Below are 20,432 nucleotides of genomic sequence, written 5' to 3'. Positions count from 1 at the left end.
GGTTGACATTGCCCAACAATAGTTTGGATGGGTAAGAAAAGGAAATCAAAGGCAGAGAGAGGCTTTTCAAATCCCTGCAGAATACAAGAAGCCAGCCAGAAAGATCATCCAGGGACTGCAGCAGGGGAGCAGGCAGAGGTGGGGAGAGCTGGGAGGGGGCAGAGGCACAAAAGCCACGGGAGGACACGGTTTCAGGAGGACAGAACTGTTTTTCAGGTGCTGGTTTCAGCCTGGAACTGCAGTGAGAGCATGAACTTCATCTGCAAACGTGCAAAAGACATTAAAGTCTTTCTGGCTCTAACCATGGGCAAACACAAAGTCAGGAGTCAACTAATCCCTAACTAAATCTTGGTGTTAAAAATAATTTTTTACTCAAAGCCTCAGGATGTTGGGCTATTTGGCCCTTTTGGTATCTCAGGTTAAGCTTTTGAAAGGTTACCTTGCTTATACAAGAGCTGTTTGTGCATCTGCTAACCATAATCCAAAATTCTGAAACCCAAACACATCTGTCAGGGAGAATCCAGGGCAGGGGTTGTATCAGTCACCTTCTTAGACCTGACAAGACGTAAAACTCTGTTCTCCCCACAACTTGCACATTATCAAAATGCTACAGCAGAAAACTACCCCAGGCCCTGCCACTGAGTTAGCACAGGGCATGAAACAGTAGAGAGCAGAGAAGTACCAAAACACATTTATTTTAAGAGAATAAAGTTTTAATTTTTTGTAGTAGCAATTTCAATTGATCCCACAATGAGAAGAAAAGGTGACTGCAGGAAACAAGGCTTCCAAACGAAAACTGCAGCTCAATGGGAACACAGCTCTGCTCCTTATAACTCAAGGGGTAAAACAGAGACACTCCAAATATCCCTTACACAATCTAAGGTAGTCACCATAGCTCTGGTCTTCAACTCAGTACCTTCTCTTCTGAAGAATCTTGGCTGGTACAGAGACGTTTTGAGGCTGGTTTTGCTGGAAAAGGTTAGAAAAAGTAAGTTATTTAATGTACAGTAAACAGACTGACCTACCACAAGCTCTGGAAAAGGGAGCTCTGTTAAGGGATTTAACAGGAAGAGATGAGAGTTAAAATCGGGATTAACAGTCACAAATTAAAACTCTTAGAGCAATAATGGGGAGTCTTTACTGAATGCCAAAAAAGACTTTGCAAAAACCTGTATGGAGCTACATTTCAGTGCAACCTGACAACAGCATAAAAATAAGTTTCATGGCATTAAAGCTTTATAAAAACCTCCTTTCCTCCAGTTCATGTAACTGCAGATGAGAGCCTCCCTCTGCTCCCTTTGTCATGGAGTGCAAAGCCCACGATCACTGAAACCAACCAGTTTCTTAAATGAACAATTATAAACAAACAAACAAAACCACAAACAACCAAATCCAGCACTGAAGATCTCCAGGGTATCTGTGTCTCAGTTAAACTCAATCAGGTACAGAACCAATTCTGCTGATGTGGTGACTCCAGACCTCACTGAGTCTGTGTGAGCATAAGGAGCAGGTCAGAGCTGGGAGCAGTCCCTTGGAAGTGCACTGATCTGGGCAAGAACACAGCTCCAGTTCGGAAGGACTGAGCTAACAGAGACGTGTGCTTGGCATTAGATCACAGAGCCACTGAATATCCTGCACTGGAAGGGCCCACAAGGATCACTGAGTCCCCATCCTCCCTCAGCCTTAACCTGAGGCATAAAGGTCTGGTTTATGGCCTGTGGGGTGATCCTGTCCAGTCCACCATTTTTCTGGGGAGGCTCATGCTGGGATCAGAGGAGCAGGCTGCTGTTAGCAAGGCGAGGAAGCCCTGCAGCTGCTGCACACGTGCAGGCACTCAGTCCTGCCGGCCACCTCCGCGCTCAGCGCCACAGCCACGCCACTGTCACACGCCCGGAGTGGCCCACGGGGCTGAGCAGGTGTGACCAGCCCGAGGCAGCACAAGGTGCAGCCTGAAATCCCAATGCCACATGGGACGTTTGCTCCTTACCTTCATCAGGGCAGGGCCTCTTGTAGAGCACATCTGCTGGGATCTGGAAACTGAGGCACAGCATCTCCTTGTTGGGCGCCACATTCCTGACCAGGAAAGTGGAGCAGCGTCCAGCCAAGGAGGTTCCCAGCGCAGCCTCTGCTCGCTCCTGAATGTCTCTGGCTGGGTCGCTGTGTTTGGAGAACCCGTAGCAGTGCACAGTGGGAAGGGCAGCAGGGCTGCAAGGCTCCCCGACCAAGAGATGCCTGAAAACATCCAGGAACTCCACAGCCAGAGCTGGCAGATTCATCACTATGTGGAACGCAGCTTTGTGCTCTTCCCCCAGGAGTGGGAGCTCTTTGCTGAGCTCCTCCCTCACCGGCCCCCGCAGGAAGTCCCTGCCGTCCATGTTGAACGCCTTCACCTCGGTGTGCACTTTGTTGAGCCTGCAGTTGTGCAGGAGCCAGGCGTAGGACTCGGGGTTGAGGTCGTTGGCAAACACTCGGCACTTCCTCTTGGCCGCTGGGATGGCGAAAGGGCCGACGCCGGCGAAGATGTCGAAGAGAACATCGCCAGCCCTGAGCAGCCCCACTATGCGGCTGTGCTCGGTGGACAGGCGTGGGTTCCAGTACACTTTGGAGAAGTCCAGTTCGTAGGAAATGTTATTTTCTTTGACCTGGAAGTCCAAGACATTTGGTTAAGCCTCTGTGTTCAAATGCCAGGCAGATTTAAGCATTATCACTAATTAAGAAAATTCAAAACCAAGGTGCCGTATCGAAAGGTAACATGTGCATCGGCATTGTCCCACTGGTAGCATATGTGAATCTTAAATAAACAGATCAGCTAAGGAATCAAATAAACAGATCTTAAATCTTTACCAGATCAACTCATCCAAAACAGCCAGTTCCCCAGTATCAATCCTGATGGCTGGCTTTATGCAGGTCTCAATCACCAGGTGGAAATAAAGCAGCAACTTAAAATGACCCTAAAAAAATCTGAGGGTTTTCAAGAGCTTTGTGGCTGGCTGACAGCTCCTTTATTGAAAGCAGACCTTGGAAAGATGCCTCAAGCCCTCCTTTGTGAAGTGCACACAGTAAATAAGTGTCTGAGAATGATAGGCCCAAGAACAGGAACCGTCAGCCAAATTCAAAGCCACTGGGAGCCAGTTCTGCAGCTTGAAAAATACTGTATTTCATCTCCCAAGGTGACAGAGTCTGGAAGCTGATCCAAACCCAAGCTTTGGGATGACCACTATCTCAAGAACAGACCAGAAAAGGAACAGTATTTATTCAGATGAGAATGGGATGCAAGCTAATACTCTCTTTGCACCAGCATGTGGAATTGTCTGATTCCAAAGTACAGTAACTTGGGATCCAGATCACCACATCGTTTGCTTTGCCAGCAAGAAACACCCTGAAGTGTCTCTGCAGCTCCGTGCTGTGCCAGGTGTGTGGTGACACCATCTGTATAATATTCAATTGTCACTGCTGCCTTGACAATCCAATGGCCTTCTCTCAGCATGAACAGGATGTTCCACCAAGCTATTCAACTTTTTATTTGGTAATCTCATGTTTTCTCCTTTGAAAGTATAAAGCTGCTAACAGATAAGAGAAAATATTTCTGTGGAAGCAGTGGCCAAGTTTCCATTTACAGACAAGAAACCTTATGTGAAGAACACTTGGCAGTTACACAGTGATTGCACCTGATAAATGTCACAGCAGAGGAGACAGGAGATTTGTCTTGCTGCTGACAGGAGAGGAAAAAGGCAAAGGCAAAATGTTGCCTAAGATGCAAAGTTGGTGAGATAGAAACTTCTGTACCAGCCACTGTACAAGGCTTGGTGAAATTAGGAAACTGGATTTTCTTAGATCAAATCCACATCATTAAATCTAGGCTGTGACTTGGAAGAATACATGTCTTCCTGATCCCTGTGGCTGAGTTTGCCCTTGGCAGACCAGGACAAAGGAATGCAGAAGTCATGGCCAACCCTTGGGTTCAGGTGCCAGGAAGGGCACTGTGCACAGGAATGGTCTCAGCAGCATCCCAGCATCACACCTCTCCAGAAGATTCCTTTGGATTTTAGCACATTAAATTTAAAACACCATGGGGGAAAAGGCCTGTACCTTGGTCACCAGGTTGTTCTCTCCAGCAAGCACTTCCATTTCAAAATTCCTGTATGTGCTGTCAATAATATTGGTTTTATTCACTACACAGGTGATTCCTGGATTCTTGTCTATTAAAACCTGGCCTGAAAGAGAGGGTGGGAGATAATTATGATTAAAGGACCAGGACCTTTCAATGTTCTACAACAGCCACAACAAACCTGCTGTTTACAGGTAAATTAACAAAAGTAAGCCTGTGTTGGAACAACCTCCCTCTACTGACTCGTGGCTGCAGCTGTGCCCTTTCCAAGGCACACACTTCACCCCGGCCCAGGGCTCAGTGCAGTGAGAGCACCACACTGTGAGAGGAGGGAACTGCCCCTCAGTACAGTAACTTTTTAACAATATACAAAAGACACAAACTCCTTCCTGAGAGGAGCTGTTTCACCTACCAATCAAGTGTCTGTAGGGCAGCTGGTGATCCCTGAGATTCAAATGAGCAATGTGCCCAACACGGCTGAACCCAGAGGTGACCTCTTGGCCCTCGGGAAGGACGGCTCGCAGGATCTCCTCCGACTTGAAATTCTCATAGCTCAGCTCCAAGTGGTACTTGCACACCTCAGGAAGGACATTGAGCTGTTTCAGGACCTGCTGCTCTGACTCTCCTAAAGAGAATTCTGGTACTTTATGAGGATCCAGGATAACAAACCTACTGTCCTCATCCTCTGGATCCTCCACCACCCGCTTGAGGCCGGGGCGCTGCAGTACAGATTGTTTCAGGGACTTCAGCACACTATGCACAATTTCTTTCTTGACTTTAAGAGCTGGAACAACCAGTGTCCTTTTGAAAGCCTCTCTGTTGAGCAGTGTCATCCCACGCACTCCAGGATGTGGCAAATACAGTTCTGGATTAGTTTTATCCTCCACGGTTTCGGGCATTGTGAACAAAGTATTTTTTTTAACTACTACAAAGAGCCCAGGTATTCTGCCAGAATGTTGTGCCAATAGCATCCAAACTGCTGGAAATGATGTATTTGATGCAGCTGTCCTAAAATGATTAGTTTTCAGTAGTCTGGCACAGTATCCCAATCTCCACAAAGTCCTAGAAGAGAAATTATTCATTTTATAGACATTATGTAATCATTCCATTTAAAAGGCTGCAAATCACATGGATTTGCTGTTCTCTTAAACCAGAGTTTCCATCTGTACCAAACAACCCACAATAGTTTAGTAAAGCTCTTTATTATGAAATATATGCTGCAAATTTGTTATTTTGCAAATGTACTTTTAGACTCAAATGTTAACTGACTTCAAGCGGCGAGATAATCCCCTCCTGCCAAAAAACAATGACCTCTCTTTGTTCTAATAAATGTGATATTAATCTCAGTAAGCCAAATGGAAAGATTTCTACTGTCTTGATCCTACTCCTGTTGGATCCCTCTTGTGTCTGGTAAAATTCATTACCAAGCAGTGGTTGCTAGAAAACAGTTATTAGCAACAGTGGTCATGATCACTCTTTGGTGATTTCTGCCTCCCATGCTCTGTAAGATCTTTGCTCCACGAGGTGCATGCCAGAAAGGTCATTAATTAAATGCAATGTCCCCTGTAAGGTCCAAAGGAGCATCAGGAACGTCTGCTCCTGCCACTGAGCCCCAGTTCATCTACGGGATGGAAACTTGAAAAGTGGCTTCACACTTCTCTAAATGGTTTCCTCCACTAGAGACAGACCAAAAGGGCCAAAATTTCTGCCTTGGCACTGGCTGCTCCAAGATAGGAGCCAACGGTTTAGGAGGTGCTGGAGGCTGGCATTACTCCTGACTTTTTTAAAAGCTTGTTTTGAGAGAGAGGCTCTGCAGGGAAATTGGTTCTCCTGCCTGCCTCCCTCAGCCCTGCCCCTCTCCAGGGTAACAACAGGCTGTGTGCTCTGTCCTTCACAAACCTGCCGTGCCCAAACCCTGCCGAGGCTGGTCCTGCTCCCATCCCTGTCCCGCCCCAATCCCAGCTCCTGGCCGCACTCCGTACCTGTCCCAGGCCGCCCATCTCCCTAAGCCAGGCTTCTGGCAGAGCACACCTCCTGAAAGGCACACGGCATTGCTCACCCTGCTGCACAGGAGATACCCCTCAGCCGGAGGCCTCAGCATCCCCGTGCTTTTCCTGGGGGTGGAAATGGATGGTGTGGGTCTCAGAGAACAGAATCGGCTGGAAAAGACTCTTGGGATCATCGATTCGAACTGTGACCGAGCACCCACCACCGTGGCACGGGGTGCCTCGCCCCATCTTCCCTTAAACACCTCCAGGACAGTGACTCCACTTTGCCGGACATCGTTCCAATGTCTGATCACCTTTTCTGTGACGAAATTTTTTTCTAATGTCTAAACTAAGCCTTCCCTAGCGCAACCTGGGGCCACGTCCTCTCATCCTGTCGCTTCTCGGTACTGGATTAAACCCACAAGACAGAGCCTCCCGCAACGCTGGATCTGGCTGGAGGCCACTGCCGCTACCTTCCCAAGGCACCCATGGAGAGACACCATCGCTTCCCTCAGGATCACGATCCCCGATTATCCCGTTCTCCCCTCCGGGAATTCTCTCCCCCCGTTCATCCCCCCCGCGCCGCCCCCGCCCTCACCTCATGCCAGGCCCCGCGCGCCGCGCGCGCGCGTCATCGCCGCTGCGCCGGGATGGGCGCGGCCAGGAGGTGGCCACGCCCACGACACCCCGCCCCTCCATGGTCCCTCTGCGGGGCGGGCGCGGGGTGCAACGGCCCCGCCCCTTGCTTGTGGCCACGCCTACCTCATAACCGCTCCCCTCGGTTGGCCCCGCCCCCGGCGCTCCCCTCGGAGGCGCTCGGCGGGCGCGGGGGGCGATGGCGGTGGCGCCGCCTTGGGGGTCCGGCCGGATCCGACCCCTGCCCGCCCACGGCTGGTACCTGTCCGCCCGCGAGCGGCCGGAGGAGGACGACGAGGACGAAGAGGAGGACCGGGAGACCGCCCCGCTGCTGCCGCCGCCGCCGGGCAGCGTGCGTGTGAGGGGCGGCGGGGAGGGAGCGCCCTGAGGGGGCTGCGCTGGGCGCTGAGGGGAGGCTCGGGGAGCGCGGGTTCAAAGGGCGGGCGGGACGGGGCTGTGAGGGGCGGCTCCGCGGTGACAGCACCGGGGAGGGGAGAATCACCTGGAGGAGGGGGGGGAGTGAGCCTCTGGTCCCATGTCTGCTCCTGATCCCTTCGCTTCCCTGCCTGCTGAGTGCTAGAAGTGCTGCCGTGGGCCCTGCTGGAGCACGCAGGGACAGCCTGCTCCCAGCCCTGAATCCTGCTGTGCTCGTTCTGCGCTCTGCCCACGCTCTGCTCCAGGGCTGTGGGCGTCTGGAGATGCTCCCGGGGCGGCATCGTGTGTGCACAAGGATTTGCGTCGTTTTAGAATGAGAAGTGAGATTTTAGATTAGAGAAGGAGAAGTTGACTGGTGCCTCCTCCCTTGAATTTCATTTTAGGAAAGATCAAAAGACTTCTTTCACTAATTGTACTTTTTTTTTCTGTCCTTTTCACAGAGTTCTTCAAGTCATGGTTCTTCCTTTGCTTTCTCAGTGTTTAACTTAATGAATGCAATCATGGGCAGTGGGATACTTGGCTTATCCTATGCCATGGCCAACACAGGGATCATGGGGTTTAGGTAAGTTTTCAGTTTTTACATATACTCATTTTTAAACTAACCTTGTAGGTTTGAATTGAACAAAACTTGATTACTGACACTCCTTTACAAATCCGAGGAGGAAATAAATAGCTTGTGCCTTTCAGAATTGTTGATTAAGATCTTCCCCATTTTGATTTAGTCATTCAGATCTGACCTAAGTCCTACCCAGATGTTGCATTAAATTGCCACAGGGTGGCAATTTCTTGGCCATTACTCCTAGTAGATTGATATTTTCCTTTCAAAACTTTGATCTCCTTTAGCTCCAAGAATAGGCCTTATGGAATAGGATGGATATGTAGCTGAAAACTCTGAATCAACTCGTGCTTTTGTTTCCACTTTAACTTGTTGCAAATGCTGACCTGTGGGTAATGGGGCCAAAGTCACTGGAATTGTCACTTTGTCCATTTCCTAATGGTAATAAATATTCCATTGGTTTCTCTTCACTGGGGGATGTTTGTGTATAAGTGCATACACAAACTCCCATGGTTATGGCCATTCTGTAATCCTCACATCAGGACAACTTGGCAAATATTGGGAAGATCAGAAACCACGTGAACCATAGTCAGCAGATAAAAGCTATAAAATGAGGAAATCCTGTAGCTTAGTTCTTGCAAGAGTAGCATTCTTAAAGCTCGAAAGTGCATTGTACTGTAAAAGTGCTTAATTGTGAATATTTTGTGGTTTTTAGCATCTTGCTGCTGATTGTTGCCAGCCTTGCTTCTTACTCTGTGTTTCTCCTGCTCAGTTTGTGCACTCAGACTGGTAAGTGGAAAGGATTTATCTAACAGTGAGCTCTGAAATATTTCCTCAGTTTTATCACAGAGACATGACCCAGTATAAAGATTGCAGTTAACAGTGGTCTCATTGACCGACCTTAAAATATTTAATGTTTTAACAATTAATATCTGCCATTTAAAAACAGTATTTTGAGTCTTTTTGTGCAAAGCCAATGCCAAACTGATTGGTTTCTAAATTTTTTAATATTTTTTTTTCCAAATGCCTCTCTTATCTTTCCAGAGAGATCCTGTATTTCTGCAGCAAAATTATTTTGGTGCTGGCTGAACTTCGCTACTTCAGTGTGTGCTTTTGCTTTCAGTGAATGCTTAAGAGCCATAAAACAGCAGCCTTTCATTCTCCTAGGAGTAGTGCATATGTTTTTGTCCATGGTTTGAAATGGATACCTTTCAGGTTTTTCAGTCATATTGGATTATCATTATTCTCATGGTGCTTTGTACATGCAGCTTATAGAGCATTTTTGGTGCTGAATGAGAAGTCATGGAGCAGCCCTTGGAAACTGCACTGCTTTGAGACAGTTCAAACAATCCATTCTAATACCTGCAGTCAAATCTGCTCCTGTTTTAATTCCTGCTTCTTTTAATTGCTGCTGAAACAACTGAGTCTTTCCTTGACTCCTGCTACACAAAGATCATGTTACAGCAGGAAGTCTCCCTGCTTCTTTTCCTCTCATGTGTTTTCCTCTCTTTTCAAAGGTGGTGGGAGAAAGCTTCTGCCTCTTTCCTCCTTGGCTTTGTTTTCTTTAGCTGCCTTTGGTCTCTCAGATGATGCTTCCTGATTCTTCTTAGATCTGCTGCTCCTGTCCCCACCTGTTGAGTGATCTTCTTCATACATTCTTAAAAAACACCCCTCAGAGGTAGGGTTCCTTTTATGGTTGGTATTGTTGGCTGCTTGATGATTTGGGATTGAGTCTGGTAATTTTTTCCTCCTTTTGGACTGCTGCTTATTAGAAAGGATTCAGAACCTGAAACATGAAGCTAGAGAGGTACATGAGAAGCAAAAAAAAAAAAAAAAAAAAGGGAGACTTCAGGTAATTTTAATGGCCTTTTAAACCTCTTACTTTGGGCTGAAAAGTTCTGTATTTTATGGGCAGTAAGTGGCATTAAGCTGTTGTCTAGTAAAAGAAAATAGATTCTTTCAAAAGAATTATGATGAGGGGGAGAACTAAGGATTTAAGTTTATTGAAGCTAGAAGAGTCTGGATGTTCTGAACTCAGAGGCCTGATATGCGAGAAGGGTTTAACTCCTCAGTTCTTGTCCAAAGGCAAGAGTCCACCTCAGGAAAGCATTTTTGAAATGCATGCAGCTGAAGTGTCAGGATGAAGAATTCTTCTAGTCTGAAACTAATAATTAGTTATCACCTAATGCTGGCAGGTAGGACTTGCACCAGAACTGTCTGGATAACTTTGCTGGATTTATGACCTTTTCTGTTTTGATTTTTTTAAAATAAGATATGAGAATATATTTCCTATAATTCTTGTCAGTTATTGAAGTAATTAAATGTTAGATAGCATTCAAAGTTTTTCCTTGGAACACTCTCTTTAAAAAGTAGGAAATAAAACCTTTGTACGTTGACAAAGTAAAATCTTTGTACGTGTTTGATTCCAAAGTACTTAATTGAACTTCTTCTTTAAAAAAATCTATATTAATTTGTAAACAGTGTTTGAGTATTAAACTTAATCTATGGGGAAAAATTGGAAGGAAATCTTAGTATTTTTATATTAAAAACAAGCTAGAAAAAATTAAAAGATGGTGAAGAGAAACTGTTGAAAGTGTTTGTAAACTATTATTTAGGGAAGAGATGATCTATAAAACACCTTCTGAAAAGAAAGCACTAATACTAATTCCCTTTTAAACAGAGGCCAGGATTTATTAAGCACAGGCATTTTGGTTGTAGTTCAAAAATAAAGAAGTGTCTCCAGTTACTCATTTATGTTGGTCTGGACTTTGACAAAATCAAGTGATTTGTGTAGACCAAAAGGCTTAGCAAAAAAAAATATTGCCAAGTGTCAAGTGTTGAGTTGAGATTAGTTTAGTCAGTGTTTGTCCTGGTGTTGGTTCAGTATGACCTGTGTTGTTTTGGGCTGATAAAGGCTAAGCTTACTCTGTAAAGCAGAGGAATTGGGAATTTAAGTGGGAGGCACTTTGAAGTTTTGTAGCTGTTATTTTCATTTTAGGAGTCAGTCACAAATATTGCTGGTACTATACTTGCCCCTTCACATTTAAAGGGATCATTTCCATGGAGTGTTAATAACATGATAAAAAATAAGCTATTCAGGCAGAACTTACTTATCTTTATATAAATTGCACTAAATATTTTGTTCCATGTATTCTTGAAATTACAGAAGTAATGTGATCAAGTGATAGAGCTTCCCAGTGTTCACAGGACTAAACTGATTACAGAAGCAGTTACTACAGAAAACACTCTAAGGTTTCATATTGCTCTTTTGGAATTGTGTGGAAAAATTTGTTCTCTTTGCTCAGAACTCCTCATACATATGTGTGGTGTATATTTATTACCATGTGGTAAAATCAACTTGCTCTTATATATGTTTTCTATTTTTCTGATTTTTTTTTTTAATGGCAATGAAGATGGCTACCTAAAATGCCTTTTTTTCCTTTTGATTAGCTACTTTGTAAATGGAAATTAGGAAGAACACAGAGTAAATCTAGTAAGGCATATTTTTTGTTTAATTATATTTGTTAGAGACAGTTCCAGGTTTATGCTGAGCACTGACTCTGGCCCATTTAATTTTGTTATTTCTTTTATATTGTCATAGTGTGCTGATGTCTGTAGTAGAGCAGAATGGGAAACATTGCCCTTGAGAAAGTCATATGAGAAAATTCATGAATTTCTGTTGGTTTTGGTTTCTGTTTATTTTTGGTTTGTTCTTTTCCCCTCGGGGGCACTGATCTGATTGTGTGCCGAACTTCAATGAAATAAAACCACCTAAGCTTGGGCAAGTCTGAGGCTCCAGTGCTGTTATCTGATCTGTGAGGTGCCTGTGTCTCCCATGCCTTGTGTCATTTACTCAGAGGATGGGGCTTCACTCAGGTGTGAAAAGCTCAGCTTGCACAGCTGGGCCCTCAATTAAGCTGTGACAGGAGCAGGAGCAGTGTTGTACCAAACAGAACCAAGGCAGAGAAACCAAGTGTCCTGACAACAGAATTATGTGGGTTTGAGATTAATTTTACCCTCTGAAACATTAACAGGTGTTTTATTATATCCCAAGAAATGAGCAGTGTTTCTCAGAAAACTTTCATCTTTTTGATACTGCTTGAATTTCTGATAACAAAATACAGAGTAAAAATGAGAGGCTTTAATATGACATCCTTCTCTCTGAGAAGGGATTGTTTTGAGTTACCAGCAATAATAGAAGTGAGCTTCAGCTAAAACCCAGCAAAATTATACAGGAAACCACAGGCTGTTTTCATGTAATTATGTAAGTGGGGTGCAGGTAAGGGCAGGATTTTTGTTTTGCTTTGGGTTTTCTTTTGTTTTTTTTTAATAATAGGTTTCAACTAAAGAAGGTGTTTACCTTCAGGTCTCTTGAAAATAGATAGGGCCTAGTTCTTAAAAGCTGGAAAGATGGTAATGTTTATATTTGTTGAAAGATGAAAATGTATCCTCTGTTGTCATCCTAATTTAAAAAAAATATGCTCTTTTAAGAAATAAAATACAGAAATATCTTATATCTAATTGCTAATGGTAATTTCATAATTCTTCGCCCACAAAGAAAATCTCTGGGAGAAGGCAATTTGATATTAATGTACTAGTATTATATTTTAAATACTGAAACTGCAAATACTAAATTGAGTTTCTGAAGAGTCTCTGAATGTTTGAAAATAAAGCTGTATTTTGTAGCAGGAGTACACATGATTATAAAAACCATTTTGTAATTAAAAACGTGCTATGAAATATAATTTTAATTTTGAATTTTATTAATTTAAAAAGGGGTAAAAAGGGCCAAAAATAGAGCTTTCAGTCTTTTCAAGTTAGAGATATTTTAGCTCTTTTCTTTTTTTCCCTTACCAACAGCTGTCACTTCTTATGAAGACCTTGGTCTTTTTGCATTTGGATCAACTGGAAGGGTGAGTATTAATTTTTACCTGTTCTTCTTCTTGGTCTCATGCTTCTGATATGCAAGTGGTCTTTGCATAATAAAGAAATATAAATGAAATTAATAGTATATTACTAACACCAGAGTATGCTGAAAAATCCATTGTAGCCTGAAGCTTTTCACTTGGTTTCAGTTTGTGTGTCTGCTCTGTGGAAGCCCAACTTCAGTTAAATTTACACTCCTTAAATGCAAGATTTTGTGTTGCTGCTTTGCTGTCAGAGTGTTCACTTTCAGCTGTCTGTACAAATCTGCTCACTGGCATTGTTGCTCAAGGTTTGGATTTGATACAGTCCTGCCTGTGTTGTAAAAGTGTTAAGAGACAGGAAAGTGATGGATTTGCTGTTGGTGTTTCAGCATTTCCTAGGGATCTAAGATAAGGGATGGCTTTTCATGTCATTTCCACAACAGGAACAGCTATGAGTACATATAATGCATGGTATTTGTTTTCTTTTGTTTAATAAGCTCTTCATATGAATGTTTCTTACTTGTTTTATCTCATGATTATAAAAAACCCACAAGACCCCTAAAAAACCAAACCAACAAACAAAAGCAACAAACCAAAACCTCCATCAAACATAGCCATTTCTAATACAAGAGTAATCAAAATGTTAACTATTTTTTTTTTTGGTAGTGTATTCTGAATCTCTCCCCACAGGGATGTTACTGCCTGTGAATACTGCACATTTAATGTTATGAATTCTGTGCACTGAGTTCAGTTACACTTTACTGAAAACACGTTTCTTACCACACACACAAGTGTGGTTTTAATGCTGTACTAAAACAATGCAAACTTTTAAAATTAGTTTGCCTTAACAGGCTAGAGACTTCTTTCTTTTATCTAAATGTCAGTGAGAATTAAACCTGAGCTATCAGGTGTTAGTAAGGCTTCCATTAGCATTAATGAGCAGATGAGTGTAGTCTGAGGATCAATATTTATTGACCAAATTAACAAGTGATTAACCTCAAGAGATAATAAACCTTGATAATAGCAAGGAATAAGACACAGTTATTTTTTACAGGAGCTGTTCTGTACACATTAACCATGAGCCATTACTTGAAAAAGTCATAGAAATGTAGAGCTTAAGAAGAAACTAAAATGTGACTTTGCCTTTGCCCTGAAGCAGGGCTGAACACACAAACCATTCTTGGCAGATGCTTGTCTAATCTATTATTTAAAAGCTGAAGTGAAGGAGATTTCACAGCTTCACATCATAGTCAATGTGTGTATTTTGTATTTTTTTTTAATTCTTCTTAATATACTGTTTCGTTGTTTCCATTTTAAGTAATCCGTGCTGAAAATTACCTGGCCTTTTATTTTCAGTGTGCATGGAGAGCACTGGAATATTTCTGTGGTGGGAAGCTGTTCTTTTGATGAAATAATCAAAGTTCACCAAGCTTTCCTGGTGAACTGCTGTTTTCTGGAACAGTTGTCTTTGTCACTTGAAACATCTTTGATATTTATACATTTTTCTTAAAACTTTCCTGCAAGACAAGCTTTGCTGCTTCTGAGTGTGTTATCTCAGACTGTTTTCTCTTTGCAATCCAGTAACTCTTTAAGTCTTGTATTTGAGGTCTGCTTCCTGAATGCCTTGCTTTTAACTGATCTTGTTGATTTTTGGGCTTTTCTACTTCACCACAACCATTCTGAATTCTCATCTGTCCCTGAATAGTTCTCACTTCAGTCAGGCACAGAAGACTTTTTTTTTTTTTCTTTTTTTCTCTGTAGCAGTACTTAGTTCTCCCTCACACAGGGGATGATTCTGCCAGGCCAGTGTAGAGCCTTGCTTTAACTGGCAGCTTGGTTTGAGTAAATTACTGGTTAACTACTCTTGAACTAGAGCAATTACTCAAGTTTATCTTCCTGACTTACGATTTCGTTTCAAATGTATCTTTCTGAGATTTGTAAGAATGGAAATATTCTGCTGTTGGAAGATTGCTGATTCTCCCTTTCCAAAGGTGTGAACTATTTGTTTCCATCTATGGCAAATTCCAAGATATCTTTTTTTTTTTTCCTTCCTTTCCTTGGTGAGTTTTGAATTGACTTTGAATTAATTTAAAATCTGAAATTATTTTTTTCAAAAATCCAAATTTGTATTTCTTCTCATTACTGTAGCTTAATTTTTTTCCAAGTTGACTTAATGTCAGCATTCATTTAGGAAATGTCCTATATCAAGAAGGGCAGTGAGCAGAAAGAAAACTGAAGCTCATGATCATGGTATTTTACAGCTAAACTCAAAAGAAAACATTGGAAAAACTTTATAGCCGCTTTTAGGGTATTCTTTTTCAGTTGGAAATTATTTTTTTTTTATCCAGACAAGTTTTTCAATAGCCTGTGATCATTTTTGCTTCCATATCAGTCCAGTGTGAATAATCACAAGTGCTAAGGAAAAGTCTATCTGGTTTACAAGTTTTAAAAAACAATGACATTCCTGACAGAAATATTCAGGAGTAAGGAAGTACTGTACAAATCTCTGTTGTCCTCTCAGAGATAAATTATAATTTTCATTTGTATTCACCTGATACCAGTTAGAATGCACTTACATTTTCAGTGCTTTAAAAACCTTCTTTTGTGCACAACAGGCTTCACTGTAGAATTACTCTTGCTTTGTCTCAGAGTAAAAATGTGATATTTTCAGGAAGAATTTTGTTTCCATGTTCATTGTAGATTGTGCTGGTTTCCATTTGTTAAACTCCTCACTAAGGAGAAGATTCCCTTCCTTTCAGGACTTGTTATCACTGCTACATCTGGTGTGTTTAAGATAATACACATGTGGTTTATGCCTGCTGTAGACATATGATTTTAGTTATCCTTCTTACCCTTTCTAAAGAAATCAATTTTTTTATAGGTCCTTGTTGCAACTACAATAATTATCCAGAATATTGGAGGTAAGAGACTTCAAATGCTCAATATTGAATCTGTGACAGGCTTCAAAGCTCCACGAGCACCAAAGGCAATAATTAAAGTGTTTTTAAGAAACTGATTAAAAGGACAGAAAACTTAAGGGAAAGGCTTTTGTGATGGTGCTGAGCAGAAGGGCTGTAGTTGTGAGATAGATGGGGGAATTTTGGGGCTTGGATTCTCTGCCTGTTGCTGCATCCCAGGATGTGGAGCACATCCTTTAGAGCTGCACTGCTCATTGAAAGGAGCTCAGGAAGCATCATCTCCTCTCTGCTCTTCTGTACATTTGTATCTGGTAGCTGCATCTTATCAGATCATGTGGTTTGGGTTTTGCTGTTGGAACCTGTTTATGCATTTTAGTGATTTGTGCAGCAAGTGAATGTTTTCTTAGCTATGATGTTTCATATGGTTTGCATTAATGGGAGCTTTCTTTTTTTAGCTCATAACTTGTTTTCTTGGGGGAGTTTATCTTCCTGACTTACTTACATCATGTGGGCTGTCCCCTTCCACTGATGGTTGTCTTCCTTGGTACATGGCATAATAAAATAAACACTCCCTGGTTTTGTACTTGGACTCTTCCTCAGGTATGCTCACATACTTGACAGTCACTAAATATTTAGAAATTATTTTTCTGTAAGTAGAACAGTTTGAAGTCTAATAGAACAATTTTAATTTTTCTTTTGTTGTAAATGTTTTGGATGCTTTCTTTTAAATGAGGGAGTTATCTGAAAGCTCCCTCCTCTGTTCCCTACCACCGTGGGATACCCATGTTCACATACATCAACAGAAGGAAACAGCATTCCAGTGCTGTTCTTCTTTCCTTTAAGATTACCTGTCAAGTCCAGATAATTCAATGATTTCTGGTTTTTGTCACTGTCTAAGCACCTAGAACTAGAGAAAGTAACTGTGTTTTCATTATAAACTTGGAATATTTTCTTATACTAAAAGTTCCAATATAATAAAAGCTTCCCAAATGAAATGGCAATAAAAATCCAAGCATTAATTTTAGACAGAAGTGACCATAGCAGTTCCAAGATTAAGGACTATTTATTCTTACAGGTTTTAAAGGATGTTCTGTAGCAATGAACAAATCTTTTCATTTCCTTTCCCATTTGAGTGCACCTCTAAATAAACAGTACAAGAGAAGGAGGGATACACAGAGCAGGTTCTGGAGATTCTGGGATGATGTACAAGACTCTGTTGTCAAAGGAAATATGAGTCTCATTTCTTCCTCATCACAGTTCATAACTTCCTCGGTGCCATTTTAATAAAATTCAGCTCAGTAACTCTAGAGCCCCAAACCAGTGCATGCTGGATGCTGCAGTCCAAGTCCCCCATGGCAGGACCAGCTTTGAAGGTGACTGTGCCTAAGGCTGACAGGCTCCTAAAAAAAATAAGATATGAAAAGTTCTCTTCACTTCTCACACAGCTTTGACTCTTAAAGAACTGCATGGAAAGAAAAGAATTTTCATTGTCTTTCTGGTCCTTCTGCAGATTTTACATGGGAGAACTGCGGAGTGTAGTTTGTCCTGACTGGGATCCATGCTGGGATTAGGTGTAAAACCTGGGCTCTGCCTGTCCTGGTGGTTTGCTGTGTTCCCCTCTTTCTGTTTTTCTGTCTGGCTGAAAGAACCAGGAGCACAGTGCCTGTTGGGCAGACATCCAGACTCTGTCAACATCTTTGATTTCAGAGGAAGGCTAAAAATAAAATTGTTTTGTGTTACCTCTTCCATCATCAGACCTGGGTGCATTGCATCACACAGTATCTTATTTCAGAAGTGATTAGAGAGCATGAGATAATGAAAGATGGCTTGTGATTAAGCAACTTTACCCGGGTTATTGTCACTATCTGCATCTAGTCTGGGCTTTTTTTAAAGTTTGCTCTGATCCCTTCTAAAAATAGCCTAAGTGCAGAAGTGATTTACATTAATTTGTGGTGGAGAGAGCGTTTTAGTAATAATTTTAATAGTTTTGCTTTCCAATTTGTCATCTTTGTGTTTTTTTAAAAGAAAGCCTAATGTGCAAATTTGAATTTGACATCCTAATTGCATACACTCAGGGATTTGTGTAGATAGGGGAATTGATTTTTTTCTATTACTGGGATACCTAAGGGAAAAAATAAACATTTTTGTACAGCTGCAGGAAAGCGCTGCTTGGTCAAATTAAGGTTCAGGTTTTCGAGTATATTGTCTGGAATTTTAACATGCATCTCTACCATGAGTATTCAACCTTTTCTGTAGATTTTTAACAGTCCCTTGGAAGGCATTTAATTAATCCATGTAACACAAATCAAACACCAAAATCCATTAAAGTACCAAGTTTAACTAAGGATGCACCAGGATACTGAGTTGACTTTTCAATATCCAAATGTAAATTAGAATAATTTTAATACCCTAACTCAAAAAATTATAGAATATCAGCTTGGAGTGACTAAACTTGGAGAACATTTGCCTTGCTTTCCTTATAATGAGTATGTTCTTGTAATATAGGTATTTGTTAATGAGGATAAACAAAAGATTGAATGGGATGGCCAGTGCTACTAATTTTTACATTCTATTTCTCAGTTTTTTGACCCAATCCAGCAGCCCTTTAATGTAAACAACCACGTGAACTGCCTTATTCCTGACAGGGCTGCTTGGTGTGTGGGTGCAAAGAGCACATGAAAAAGGGAACTGTCAAACTGCACTTCCCAGGCTGCTCAGGTTTGTTCATCTGCTCCTCCCAACCCTTTCCTGTCACACACATCTTCCTCTGGACTTATCTTCCCTATGTCCTTTTCTCACCTGCTGTGAAGAAGAGGATCTTGAAGGCTCCCAGACGGTGTCAGGTGCCCTCAAAGAAGGGAGAGAGCCCTTGAGGAATGCAGGCCTGGAGGCACACAAGGAAGGAGGGAAGGCTGCTGCTGGAAATGCTGAGTTCCGTGGCTCTGCTGGCTCTTCATGTCATCCTTCCCAGGAGCAGCTGGAGTTGGATGCATTCCCTGCTATTGTTTAATAATGTTGTGCTTCTAGGAAGTGATGGATGAGGCACAGTGGGCCAAAGTTGTGGCTGGGAATCACAGAGCTCTTCCCTCTCCCCACCCGAAAAGTTTTGGGAGCTTCCTAGGTGCTTTCTGAAGCAAGGGAGGAAGGAGAGCAGCAATTTCTCCTTTTAGAATTGTCCTTTCTGTGGATGTGACTGAAAAGGAGGACAGCCCACAGCCACGAGAAAATCTTTAGGACTCCTAAAACGTGTGTAATAAAGTTAGAGAAGGGCTGATTTTGAGCAAGGCTGGTGGAAAAATGGAGACAAACACAATGAAGTATTGCACAAGAGCAGCTCTCAGCCCGTTGCCAGCACTAACAAATACCAGCACTGAGGTTAGCAGGAAGCATGTGGAGTTTTGCAGCGTGCTTCCCAGGCTGGAGCTGCCATCAGCTGAAGGTCACTGCTGCTGGGATTGGCTGGGCCCAGAGGGCCTGGTGGCTGTGATGCACACAAACATCAGTCCAGACTGCTGAGAACAGGAGTTTAATAATTTAAAATTTACTAACAGTGGGATGAAGTGCTGCAGTACAACCTGTGGTACCACCATGTAGCTTGGGTGGCCTCTGTGAGGATTTTTGCAATATATATTTTTTCAGCTTCTTCAGATAACCTGCCTTGGCTTGTCCCCAGGTTGCCATTGCAGTTGTTCTTTGGAACTAAACTTTCCAGACATCTATCTTACTTTTACAAAGAATTATTTGTTTTCTTTTATAAATCCAGTTTAATTCAATGTTATTTCTATAACTGGTGCTTCTTGCTTTTTGTTTCCATATTCTGGAGTTAAGGTGTCCTCAAAGGTACAGACTTTTTTTTTTGTTAGAATCAGTGATGAGGAAAAAAGCTCATTCTGTGTGCCTGGAGGGATTTTTATCTCCAGCACTGCCTGAATGCTGCAGGCAGTGACCGGGAGCGACAGGATTCCTTCCAATGGGTGATGCTGCTCTGTAGATTTTATGGCCTGTTAATACAGCCAAGGTGACAGACAATACACAGAGACCCTGCTGCGAGTGTGAGACACCCTAAATAACTATTTACAATCGCGTGCTTCGTGTTTTTCAAGCTTCCCGGAATCAATGGAGAGGCGTAGCCGCTGTACGAAGCTGAAATTTCAAAGCAGCACCACCACCCTCTGCTGGCCTGGGCTGCCTTCCCGGGAGAGATACCGGCAGCCCGGCGCCTCGGGAGCCTCCAGCTTCTCCTGCTGGCTTCCACATTCCCTCCCCTTTGTTTTTCTGAGGTAAACAGTGAAATATTTAATTTAGCTCCCCCCCATGTAAATATATAAAAATATATATAATCGTGCTTTCTGTGAGTGCCTGCTTAGAGGTGCTGTGCAGAGATGAAAAAACTCCTCTTTTTATCAAGCTAAGTGGGCATTTTTTAATTGCAAATTATTTTCTTTTGTGTTTTTCTTTTTTTCTTTCTCCCCCCTTCCCAGGTTCATCCATTCTGCAGTTTGCAAAATTTGTTTCAAATTTAAATAAAGCAAATATTTTTTCAGACTGAGGGGGCAGATGGGAATAACCTTTGTACAATCAGCGAGAACAATACTCCAGAAACTTTGAAAATGAATGAACAGTGCAAATCATGGTGGAATAAAATAAAATACAGCTTTTTTCATGCTGAGACCTGTATCCTTAATACCTTAAGAAATTACTGAGCTTCCTTTAAGTATGGGAAATCTAATTCTGTTTTCAAACAAACTCAAATGTTTGTTTTCACAGCACGGTTTACTTTTGACCTGAAAGCCTAATTATCCTGACTGATTCAAAGTGAAGATTTCCAGTGCAGAGTTGCCTTAATTAAGGGCAGGTTTGTCAGCTCCTGTACTAATTTAACAA

At 42.3% G+C, this 20,432-nt stretch overlaps 2 protein-coding genes across 5 annotated transcripts in view; one reads left to right on the top strand and one right to left on the bottom strand.

Moving 5' to 3' along the window:
* Nucleotides 1-691: 691 nt before the first annotated feature.
* Nucleotides 692-6,764, bottom strand: TRMT5 (tRNA methyltransferase 5). 4 transcript variants are annotated; one of them, XM_059850527.1, is made up of 6 exons: nt 6,695-6,764; nt 6,091-6,222; nt 4,521-5,170; nt 4,090-4,214; nt 1,988-2,642; nt 692-969 (listed from the first exon to the last, which is right to left on the bottom strand). In XM_059850527.1, the coding sequence occupies exons 1-6, from the start codon at nt 6,697-6,699 to the stop codon at nt 905-907; spliced, it is 1,632 nt and encodes a 543-aa protein (XP_059706510.1). In that variant the 5' UTR covers nt 6,700-6,764; the 3' UTR covers nt 692-904. The 4 variants fall into 4 exon arrangements, with proteins under 4 accessions (XP_059706510.1, XP_059706509.1, XP_059706511.1 ...); XM_059850526.1 differs by lacking the exon at nt 6,695-6,764 and adding an exon at nt 6,318-6,640; XM_059850528.1 differs by lacking the exon at nt 6,091-6,222 and having other exon boundaries at nt 6,695-6,757.
* Nucleotides 6,765-6,888: 124 nt separating this feature from the next.
* SLC38A6 (solute carrier family 38 member 6) overlaps nt 6,889-20,432 on the top strand; it is a 38,045-nt gene continuing 24,501 nt past the window's right edge. The window contains exons 1-5 of the mRNA XM_059850522.1: nt 6,889-7,084; nt 7,608-7,729; nt 8,439-8,512; nt 12,584-12,636; nt 15,512-15,551. Coding sequence (XP_059706505.1) covers nt 6,932-7,084; nt 7,608-7,729; nt 8,439-8,512; nt 12,584-12,636; nt 15,512-15,551 — 442 coding nt within the window. The 5' untranslated portion in view covers nt 6,889-6,931. The remainder of the gene's footprint in view (nt 7,085-7,607; nt 7,730-8,438; nt 8,513-12,583; nt 12,637-15,511; nt 15,552-20,432) is intronic.

The sequence above is a fragment of the Haemorhous mexicanus genome, chromosome 6, assembly GCF_027477595.1.
Source record: "Haemorhous mexicanus isolate bHaeMex1 chromosome 6, bHaeMex1.pri, whole genome shotgun sequence".
NCBI lineage: Eukaryota > Metazoa > Chordata > Aves > Passeriformes > Fringillidae > Haemorhous > Haemorhous mexicanus.
Note: the sequence above shows the minus strand (reverse complement) of the source record. Positions and strands in the feature narration are given on the sequence as shown.